This window comes from Cervus elaphus, chromosome 5, assembly GCF_910594005.1.
Source record: "Cervus elaphus chromosome 5, mCerEla1.1, whole genome shotgun sequence".
In the NCBI taxonomy this organism is placed as follows: Eukaryota; Metazoa; Chordata; class Mammalia; order Artiodactyla; family Cervidae; genus Cervus; species Cervus elaphus.
This window is the reverse complement of record NC_057819.1, coordinates 15,534,347-15,545,828: the sequence shown is the minus strand read 5'-3', so window position 1 is coordinate 15,545,828 and position 11,482 is coordinate 15,534,347. Positions and strand designations below refer to the sequence as shown.

Genomic DNA, 11,482 nt, shown 5'->3' with positions numbered 1-11,482 from the left:
GAAAGAGGAGTCACTTAAACAGTAAGTAAGCTGCTTTATTTTTACTGTGCAGAACCCTGTCACAGATGTAGCACAAATGCTTGCAGATAAACTGTCTTCTATTTAAATACAAAGAGTTCCAATCCTTTCAGCACTTGCAGGCTTAGTCAGGCTTCATCTCATGTGCCCTGGGTTAAGCAAGTCAGTGTTGGATGATCTCTGGCCCCAATGGCATCATTTCAAATGAATGTTTTCTCTCCTGTCCACACTACAGTTAGGAACAGGCAAGCAATTATTCTACTTCAAGAGCAGAAATAAAAAGGCCAGGTTTTAAAGGAAGAAAATTGAGTTCATTTTATAAAAGCATAATGGCTTGGGCCAGAAACCCATTAACACCTATTTAAAGTATATCACAGATTAGATTTACGAACGTGACTTTGGTGATATTCTTTTTACCTTGTATTGGAAGATACTTGGGCCGTATTAGATTTGAAAGCCTGATGTTCCAAACGGGGTAGGCCAATTTCCTACCATCCAAGCAACTGAAGGGTTAAAGCCTTAAGGCTAAAGATGGGTTTTGCTCCGTTCCCTTGCAAGACACATTCGCATAGTGCAGCAAGAGAGCTGGACATTAAAACCGCTTTGTACAGCCCTGTTCCAAACAGCCACAAACACAGTGCTTTTTAAATGTCTGCCCATCCATGCCTGGAACAGTTTTACACAGTTGGGGGTGACTGTGTAAACACCCAGCCCAGGCAGCAGTTCATTTGTGACCGAGTCCCATGCTCTCCTGTCACTGCTGGGCCTGAGAGTGAGTTGGCAGCGTGTGGTCCCCAGCATCTAGGCCTCAGTGACAATCAGGTCTCTGGTGACTTGAAAAGCGGCAATGAGGGAACTCAGCTGAATCTTCTCACTGGTGCCAACAGAAAGCCTGTACCTAAAAGAAAGCAAATGGAAGTAAGGAGAGAGAATAGCACGACAGCTGCCTTTTGACCAGAAAACAATAGCAATCGGACCTAAAGTCCACTGCAGGACAGGAAGGAGAGCATGGAAATTCATCACAGGCAGCAATCTTTTGTGTTCCCTGACATTTTCTTTGCTGCCACAAATACGCATTCATAAATCTGATTCAGAGTACAGAGGAAAAATTTTTTTAAAAATTGTTAACAGTAGTGGTGATCTGAACTTAACTTTGTTCAAGCTCTATGTGAATATGCAAAATGCATGTGACTAGGGATTATTTCTTCACCTACAAAATGCATTGAGAGGGATTTTAATTAAGTTTCCTTTCTCCTAATTCACTGGGAAGTTTCGTTTGCCATCTCTGTGGTTCTGTGGTTTAGTCAATAAAGCAAGACTGGTATTTATCTTGCAACCTTTTCAAGTGCCCAGCTACTGAAAGTAAAATCATGCAATTCACAGTGTAGCAATAAGAAGTGACCTAATTGGTACGTGTGAAAGCCAGTGACGGTGAATTGGAGTTGGCTGATGAGGATGTCTATTTTGAACCCAGTGCTTGTTGTCTACTCAAATAAGAGCTGCCAGCTTCACTGGGGGCTAATAACTGTGTTTACTGAAGCAGCCAAAGTGGAAAATTGAGTTTTATGTTTACTTTCCCTGCAATATGCTTTCGTATGCCAAAATGCCTTAATAACAGCTGGATAGCTGGCTGTCCCCAAACAACCTAGATGTTTGAACCAAAGCAGGCCTTCCAAATAACAGGAGTACATGGAGAACAAGGTGGACCCGGCCACTGAGGTTGAAGGAGAGGCCTTTATCTCAAATATGTAACTGAGCTGTACCTGTCCTTGTTTAACCCCTGTGCTTTAAAAAAAGCAGCTCACGCCCTTCCCCCTGCTTTGTTCAGTAATCCCACTCAAAACTAGACTCCAATTTAGACCAAACTATTGATACTAAACAAGTAGAAACAAAAAACAACAAGGGGAAAGCAGGAAAACAAAACTGGGAAATAAATACTCACTCAATGTCTGCCATTTTGGTCAATAAATGTATTCGAACTGAAGATGGAAAGTCAACTGTGAGAAAAAAATCAAATGAGTGGGGTCTGTCGTCATCTACTGTTAAAAACATCACAGAAGACAAGTATGAGTTTCCACATCAACTAAGACTAATCTCTTGAAGCTACAGATCTTGAGACACCATGCTTCTAGGAAGTACAAAGTGTATAGGTTTTCAAAGTTTTTATTCTTTTTGAGTCTTTGTAGGGTAGCTAAAAAGAAAAATGAGCAGGTTCCAGAGTGATCATAAGAAGGTGGAAGAGCTGTTCCACAATGCTGTTTCAGCCACTGGGTCACTCTGTAAGTTACCGTCAGAGCTGAGTTCTCACTTGCTATCCCAATTTTAAAAACGATTGATTTTTAAAGGTCGATTCATTCTCAGTATCCACAAAGGGCAGAACTGGGCCTGAGCCAACTATGTTCTTGGGCAGAATTTCACACACCAGCCAGCAGCCTGGAAAGGAACTGGCAGAACCAGTGTTCATGGACCAGACTGTCCGCAGGTGATTGCGGGTCAGGGAGGAGCATCTCCATGAGGCTGAACAGCAGACCACTCAGAGTTTGAAGACACAAGTGTCTGGTCCTCCCTCAAAGGGCTAACTGGATTGGCCTGTGATGGGCTGTATGTGGGCCAGGGTCGAGAAGCAGTTCTCTGTACAGAACATACAACCAAGTGGGGGACTTAAGGTGGTTTAGGTGAGACCACTCTGGCTGACATGAAGCTAGATCTTCCTTCTCTCTCTCTCCTTTTGGGGAAAATACCCTTTTAGAAATACAAATTACAATATCCCACTTACTGCTTTAAAATACGAACCCTTGGAGGAAATAAGTTCCTTTCAGCAATTTCTTTTCTTCTTTCCCCCCACCATTCTAGAGGTCAAGAATATTTTTGGAACAAGGTTTTAAATAGCAAGATAAAACAAAAATTGAGGGACCGGGCTTACACCTCTTCATTCCTGTTTCTTTGTTTCCCAAAGTGGACAGTGGAGCTTCAGGTTCCCTCTCCAACCATCCCCAACCCCAAAGCATGTTGCCTTATACACAGCTTCTGAACCGGGGAGGAACGTGAGTTACCTCTGTGCACGAACAGGTGTATCTCCGTCAGGATGTCGTGTAACGCCAACCCCTTCAGAGTTTTCAACTCCATGATATCTAGAGAGGAGCAGTTAAGGCAAAGGGACCAAGTTCCAGGACAAACACTGTAGAGAGTGACTTGAAAGCAGGGCTTTTCACCCCAACACAGCTGTTGCTTTCCATCTGAAGTGGCATATGTTGGACCCAAATTCTTATTTTTGTGTTTTTATCTCCATCCAATAAGGGTTTTCTGAAAGATAACAGTTGTATCTGTCTAGCAGAGAATAGAACCACATGTATTCCCTAAAAGGCTTTAGATCACTACACCTAGCTCTTAATTTTACAGGAAAACAAAGAGTAACACTGACATCTTGAAAATGACTGCATCTTCCACCCAAGGTCTAAGTGCTTCCCTCCCATCTGTGAGTGGAGTGGCTGCAAGCCACACCCAGGTCAGGGCCCTGCAGGGAGACTCTGTGGCATGAAAGACAAGCACTCATCCCAACCACAGACATCGTGCTCCATCATGAGCTGAAACGACCTCCATGTTCAGACCCTGGGCACTTAATGCACCGACTGTAGGGCAAGAGAAAGGATATTCCTGTAGGCTGTGGTGAAATCTTGATTCAACATCCAGTCCAGAATGTTGGCGATGTCTGACTTGAGTGGGTGCCCTGTGCAGGTGTAGACGGTCTCCTCTGTGACCTTCCCAAAGGCCATATTGGTGCTCTGTGCAGACAGGGGGTGGGAATCACCATGGCTGCTGCAGGCGGATCAGGAGGCAACTGCGGAGGCAGCAGTGTGGGGGTGGGGAGGTACCAGACCGGCCAACCCTGTACTTCTTACACTGCTAAGATCTGGCCATGTCCGGAGGATGCTGCCGCTTGTCAGCTATGTTACTGCTGCAGAGTCCTTCCCTATCTCTCCCTTGTTTGCAACAAATTATTCTTTCAATTAATCGAAACACAAGGGTGGGGGTACATCTTTAATATATAACAAGATCAAGTTTTTACCAGTTCTGTTGTACTGTTGCTTATGTCTTTCTTGGAAAACTTCCCAAAGCAACTAGAGATCTGCTTGGAGTGGTGCCATACCTGTAAGATGTTCAGAGCCCTTCGCATGTCTCCACTGGAAAGAGTTACGAGCGCTTTCATCCCATCTTCACTTATATCAACTCTGAAAGGAAACAGGTCAAAGGGATTCAGTGGTCCTGAGAGCACAAATGCTTATGGAGGGAACAAGATGGCCTGGGATGATCGAGGCATTTAAACAATGAAAGAAAGAAAAGGGAAGGATGGAGTTAACAATACTCTCCTGATCTACAGACTCCAGAACTCACTGGCTTTTAGGGACACTGGCCTCATGTTGAGTCACAGTCCAGTCCAAGTCTAGAAGGACTCTTACTGGAATCAAGAGTTGCTCTGTTGCGCCGGTAGCTTTGAATCTGTTCTCTGGGAGGAGAGGGCCCTGGTGAGATCTGCATTCGCACAGCCAAGGCACCTGTCAACACCAGCGGCGGCGCGGGCTGGTTACTTGCTTGGCACCTGATTACACAGAATGTGATGGCTCAGGACCCTCCGCTTCTAGTCAAGAAAGCCTAGAGGCATCTTAGCAGGAGGGACTTGGCAATGTGCAGTTCCCAACAAAAGAAGAGTAGGAAGAAAGTGGGACAGCTTCCAGGGGAGAAGGATGGAATCCAGTGAAGAACCAGTGACTTTCATGAAGAATGTCTGTGAGATGCCAGGGCAGCCGACAGACAAGGAGGCTTAAACTGTGCCAGGTTTCCTGAATTGTCTACAAACGGTATCACCTTGAAACATACCAGCCAGTCGCCTTACCCAACACCCAGTCTCCAAGGCCCACCCCTCTTCCCTGCTTTTCAACATACTTACTTCTCTTCTTCTACGACGTGTTCCAGGCGGGGAACCATGAGTTCGGGAGTCAGTGGTCCAAATCGGAATCGTGTACACCGGGACTGTAAGGCGGGGATGATCTTTGACAGATAGTTACAGATGAGGCAAAATCTGGTATTTTCAGTAAACTTCTCAATCACTGGCAAGGGAAAAGAAAGCCACCTCACTTCTATTCTGATTCTTCAAGGGACCCAGAAACCCTGCACTTTTCTAGGGTTACGTGAAAGGTACAGAAAACAAGAATGCAGACAAGTGGAGATGCTATGGTAGCGAGAGAGGACGTCTCTGAAGACCAGCCATTCTCTCCTGAGCTGATGAACAGGACTGTGCAGAATGCTTCCTTTTCCATGACTGGCCGTGACTCTGGCACTCTTGCCATTCTACTCCATTAAGATATGAAATCCAGTGTTCCTTCCCTTTTGCCTAAAATTCTACTTGGCAGATGGATGATGCCCCAACTTTTACTGGGCAGGGGGAGGATGGCTTTTTGAAGACTTGCGAGTGGACTTTGTCTCAAACTCTTAGAGCATTCACGAGAGCATTAACCTGAATTCAGAGATGCCTAAGACGCCAGTTTCATTCTGTACCAACATCCTCATGCTGGGATCTGCCCAGACTGACTCAACAGAACAAGATGCTGAAGAAAGGCTGCCAACGCCTCTAGGACCAGAAGATATTCTGTTCTCCTCTTCCTTAAACATGGGCTGCAATCTACTTCTCCCTAAAATTCTTAAAGATTCTCTTCTCTCCTAGCTGTTCACTGCAGAATCTTAATGAGAGAGATTAAGAATGTCCTTGCAAAGAAACTAACTGCACCAGGCCCCTTAAGACGTGAAAAATTACAGCGTACTCTCCCTTCCTGGCCAAATCATTCTCCTGGCAAGAAGTGAAGTCATGTCAGCTTTCTGATGCAACTAAATTTCTAGTATTATTTTCCTGGTTCCTTTGTATCTAAGGGTACCAATTGCAGAAAGGCCTATCTAGCAGTTTAGGAATGAACAACTTCCTACCTGCTCCCGTCCATCAGTACAGATTCCCAACCCTGAAACTGAACCCAGGGAAAAAGGAGGATAAAACACCAGTGTCTGGTCATTACCTAAGAGTCCCCAAAAGGTTTATGTCTTTAAGTTACTAAAAGAGGTAATATCCAGTGCAGAGATTTTTGTCTAGATCATCAGGTGGGATATGCAGTAAAAGGCACACAGAGATTTCTTTGGGTCAGAAGATGAATGAAAACGGAAAAGAAGCCATGTCCTATCTCATGTCCAAAGATGCTAATTCTCCTCTAGAGCTGTCCTCACCAACACACTGTACATGGCTATACTCCTTACCTCTCCGCAGGGCGTTCTGGGCGTCCTGAGTCATGGCATCGGCCTCATCCAAGATCACTAGTTTAAAGCCTTTCCTAGGAAGACAAGTGGTACCGTCTAAAAGCTTCTTCAATCTCACTGTGACTTCCAGGCCCAAATCTACACCTTCACATTTGTGCCATTGGGCCCTGGCTCATAAAGTTCATTTTTCCTAGAACTCTAGCCAAAGCAGACATTTGTGGTCACACAAAGCAAATACCCCACTGCTCCTTCAACTCTTAAATGAACAGAGGTCTAACTTCTGTGTCAGATTTTGTCCTCTGGCACCTTCATCTTTCTTCCACCCAGAATCCTATTATTCTAGTGCTGCTTTTTCCCCACCACCTTTACTTCTGCCTGTCTTTTCCTCTTTTTTTCCACCACCATCCTAGTTATCCACCCTGATCTCAATTCAAACTAGCTCACCCAGTCTTATGATGTAATCAGTTCTCTGTTAACTAATAAAATGAAACTAATGCTTCCCCAGGGTACTTGCAAATAGATTTAGATAATATTTTCATTTTAGTATTTCTTACCACCATTCCTGTACTTTATCTCTTTCTCATGGCTGCTTTTGACAAAGCCTCCGTGCCCTCTTTTTTTAACACTTTTATAAACTGGCAAAGGAGAGGATTTAAAAAACTCAATTCACTGATCAAAATCTTTAGGGAGAGAAATCATGCAAAGAATTCTTACTTAAATATTGTCCTTGTGCTAGCAAAGCTCAGGATTGGTCCCCGAACGATATCTATTCCTCGGTCATCTGAAGCATTCAGCTAAATGTGAAAGAGAGAAGCCAGAATAAATAGAAAACATATTAGTGTGCTATGAATTAATGTATCTTTTTATCAGTTCTGCTCAGCAAGCTAGGTCTTTAGGTCTAAGGACAGATAAAGAGATGATCATTAAAAAAAAGATTGCAATTTAAAACTCACAGCTCACTAGATCATTCCACTATATTCTGAAAGGCCAATGACTATCTTTCTTCTCCCTTTTGAGGACAATCACTGACATGCTTTGGAGGAATAATTAATTGGTCTGGTCACAGTGAACAGCACCCCAGGCAGGAGCAAAATGATGCTAATTTTAGCTACCACAACCCAGAGCAACCCAGAAGTTACCAAGTTTTTAATACACTGAAGCAAGAACAAGTAAGAATCTTGGTGGCAGCAAGATTCTAAGATCTATAACAAAAAAATAAGTTAAACCATTTTTTTTCTTACAATAGACAATATTTAGAATTTCATAATCTAAGTGGATCAGTCATGTCCCAGCAGTAAACAGCACACTCAAATTCAGTAATTTGAAGAGAATAAAATGAAGAGATATTTTAAAAGGTGCTTGTGAGGTGTGGGAGAAACCACAAGAGCTATGCAATACTTTACGGGCTACTGGGGCCCATTACCACTCCCAAGTCTTAAGGGGTTGGTGGGGGAGTGGTGCTGGCTCCTGGGGAATGCTGGGTGCTGTGCCCTGTGCGGGGGGACACTGTCCGTCTGTGGTGACCCAGGGCTGGATCAGGCATCATTCTTCCCCCAACTTCTGCCAGGGCCCCTACTGGTCAAACCCAAAAGGAGCCGGAGGGCAAGAGAGCTTGTCGTCAACACAGCCCAGTCTTCCGGGACAAGAACAGTGTGGAGCAACATGGAGAAGGGCACATGGAAGACGGCTAGCAACCGAGTGACCACTGAGTGTTTGAATGAAAGTTGGCAACAGCAAACAAAAACACCTGGCCCTACCACTGCCCTCTAGCTACACCAAAAATCTCTAGGCAAAAATGTCAATTATAGGAAAAGTGAACTGAAATATTGTATATCTGCTTCTTTCCCAACCACCAGCAGGGCAACTAACTTGTAAAGGAAAACAAAGCTAGCAGAACTAAAATTAAAGACCAGAGTCCTTTGAAAGTTAAGGGTAATCCTCTCATTTACCTCCAAGACCATGGAGCCAAATTCCTTATCTTTGTACAGCTGTTTAGCACAGGCCAGGATGGTGGATGTCTTTCCTGTCCCTGGAGGACCATACAGAAGGAGGTGCGGCAGGCGGTCCTCACTGATAAACTTCTGAACTGAAGATGGGGGGGGAGAGATGCTATCAGTCTCAGAGTCGCTTCATTACTGTGGGCCAGAGTTGGGCTGAATCCACTTCAACTCTATGTTCAAATCCAGGGCACACACAAGAATGAAAAATCTGAAGGACGCAGCTGTCAAAGCCACATCCCAAAAAGCTTAATCAGATTCTTTAAAGTTATTACAGCAGAGACAACATCCCTAAGAAATATATCCAGGTCCTTCAACTAGGATACCAGCCACTGACACATGGATACTTACTAGTACTCAAGATGTCCTGATGAGAAATGAGATCATCCAGTGTCTGTGGCCGGTATTTTTCAACCCTAAAATACAATGTAGCACACATTACAACATATATAAAGGCAAGACTATTTTGTTATGTGCAGAAGAATCCTTTCATACAGATCCTAACTAAAAGAAGAGAGAGATACAAAAACCCGTACCCAGTGGTTCTCAATCGGGGCCATTTTGTCCTCCAGTGAACTCTTGATAATATCTAGATTTTTCCCCTGTCAAAACTGGGTGGAAGATGCTATTGGCATCTAGTGGATAGTCATCAGGGAAGTTATCAAACATGAAATGCACAGGTTAACCCCCGTGGCCATGCCCCCCCCCCCCCGCCCCATATCTGGTTAAAATGTCAATAATGCTGAAAAACTGCTCTCATTTCACCTTTCCATCTATCTGCCTATAATCTCAAACTGGATGGGCACCTAAAGTTAATCCAAAATTGAACCTGTATCCAAATATAAATGAACAGATGAATGGATCAATAAATGGTGGTATATCCATACAGTGGAATGTTATTAGCAATAAAAGGACACAAATTGCTGATCCAAGAAGCCAGTCACAAAAGACTACATATTGTATGATTCAAGTTACATGAAATATCCAGAATAGGCAAATTGACAGAGACAGAAAGTAAATTAGTGGTTGCCAGGAGCTGAGGGAGAGGGGAATGGGGAGTGACTGCCAATAGGTATATTGTTTCCATTTGAGGTATATAAAAAATTTTGCAACTAGATAGTGGATAATCACACAACATTCTGAATGCACTTAATGCCACAGAACTGTACACTTTAAAATGGTTACAACTTTAAATTGTATGTTATGTATTTTTACTATAGTAACAACAAGCTGAACTCATTATCTTGAAAACTTTTGAAAAGAAACAAGAGTTTTCCAAAATCAAGCCAAATCCCATGAGTCTTTAAAACAACACTAAGACACAGTTGTGGAAGCAGACTGGCTAGGAGTGCAAGCTCTGAATCTGGACCACCTGGGTTCAAATCCAAACCTATTTTCCAACTCTAGACCTTAAGCAGGTCATTTAACCTTTTGGTAGAGCTGGAATAACAGTACCTTCTTCCTAGGGTCTTTGCCAAATTCCAACATCTAACAGGGTGCGTGGAACAAAGTCACTGAGATGAAAGCTAACTAGGAAGCGCTGTCATCACCATCATTACTCTAGCTTATAATGTGACCAGTAATCGCACCAAGAGAAGAGGCTATTTTGGCAAGAGAGAATATTCTGCCACAGAGGCCAAGGCAATGTCAGAAGACATGGGATCGAACCTCTGTGTTGTCACCCAGCTGGGGAAGCCGTTTTCCGCTTCCACAACAGGAAAGGGGGCCCAGGGTGGCGGGTAAAGGGAGACCTAGCCAGTTATAAATAGAATGGAGCGGGACTGGGGAGTTGAGGGGAGGTGAACTTCTGTGGCTCCACCCCGGCCTCAAGTCCGGGAACGGCGGGGCGAGGTCGGGCTGGAGACTGGCCCACTTGTTCACTCGGGCCGCCGCCTCCGCGCGCGGCCGATCCCCTTCCCCGCAGCAGCTGGGCCCCCTCCTACCAGGGCAGGTTTCTGATTTTGGCCGCCTCAGGATGCTGCTGCTTGTGCGCTGAGATCTCCATAACGGGGTGATGATGGTGACCGGTGGGCTTGTCGCGTACCCCAGAGGCCCGCACCTCGCCAACAACCGCAACCAGACCCGGGTACCCTTACACTTAGAGTTCGCGCGCAAACGCAACTCTCGCGAGATTTAGTGGCCTTCGGACTTCCTCCCTAGGTCCCGCCCCCTCCCCGTTGCTAAGGCCCCTGTTGCCTGGTTGCCGGCAGGCCCGGCCGGACGCCTCGCGCCAACTCCGCCCTTCTCTAGTGTGTGGAGCTGCCCTCCCCGGTGTGGACCAGTCCTTAACCCAGAAGGAGCGCGCGCCGGAGAGGCACGGCCACCCCCTACAGCCACCAGTCGTCATTACAAGTTAAAGTCTCGCGGCCAAAGCCAATTCCAGTCGTCACCAAAGTTCTAGCTGTTACCGTTCAAAGGAACGGAAAGCTGCCAGCGCTAAAAAATTCTGAGGTAAAACAACCCCAAATGACACGACCAGTTCTTGAATATAGATGCCATAAGAAACAAGGCTCGAAATACTTTTTGGCACCAAAGCTAAGAGGTGAGCACTTCAAATTGAAAAACAACTCCAAGCACAACTCAACTTCAGTCCGTCTCTCAAATCTGTGCCCCTCACCCAACAAAATTTACAAAACCGACCTCCAGAAACAACTCCAGAGAGAAAAAATAAATAATAAGTAACTTCCCGTCAGGTTAATATGTGTAACTGGAAAGGGCTAGTTAGTAAGCGGAGAGGACAGGGTCCCTCTGACGTGAAGCTGCTGAGGTGAATCGGTATCAAAATGTTAGTATTTTTTCCTGAGGTGAGGGGATTATGAACCACTTTTGTTTTCCCTTTTGCTGGTCTGTAGTTCCCAGCAATAAGTGTGTATTATATCCGTAATCAAGTTGTTTTGGCTGCGCTGGGTTTTGGTTGTGGCACGTAGTATCACGCAAGATTTTCATTGCCACCTGTTGGATCACCGTTGCAGCACGTGGTCTCTTAATTGTGGCATGTGGAATCCAGGAATGGAAGCCAGGCCCTTGCATTGGGAGCTCGGATTCTTAGCTATTGGATCACCAGGGAAGTCCCTGTGTTTTTTTCTCTTTTTTTGCCATGCTGAGAAAGACAACAATCCTAAGAGGAGATGAGGCTGACCCAGGATTACAAGTGTTCTGATTTAGAAGTA

At 44.9% G+C, this 11,482-nt stretch overlaps 1 protein-coding gene across 1 annotated transcript; it reads right to left on the bottom strand.

Annotated features, from left to right (window-relative positions):
- Window positions 1-17: 17 nt before the first annotated feature.
- RFC5 (replication factor C subunit 5) lies at window positions 18-10,426 on the bottom strand. The gene is made up of 11 exons (XM_043901792.1): window positions 10,256-10,426; window positions 8,664-8,728; window positions 8,265-8,401; window positions 7,030-7,109; window positions 6,316-6,389; window positions 4,964-5,123; window positions 4,166-4,247; window positions 3,671-3,800; window positions 3,072-3,149; window positions 1,961-2,015; window positions 18-916 (listed from the first exon to the last, which is right to left on the bottom strand). Exons 1-11 carry the CDS (start codon window positions 10,315-10,317, stop codon window positions 820-822), a joined length of 1,020 nt encoding a protein of 339 aa, XP_043757727.1. The 5' UTR covers window positions 10,318-10,426; the 3' UTR covers window positions 18-819.
- Window positions 10,427-11,482: the final 1,056 nt, after the last annotated feature.

Coding starts and splice junctions, on each gene's coding strand:
- RFC5 (XM_043901792.1), bottom strand. CDS start 10,317: ATGGAGATCTCAGCGCACAAGCAGCAGCATCCTGAGGCGGCCAAAATC. Junction 8,402..8,663: donor TCAGGACATCTTGAGTACTA/GTAAGTATCCAT, acceptor CCCCATCTTCAG/TTCAGAAGTTTATCAGTGAG. Junction 7,110..8,264: donor TTGGCTCCATGGTCTTGGAG/GTAAATGAGAGG, acceptor TTTCACATTTAG/CTGAATGCTTCAGATGACCG.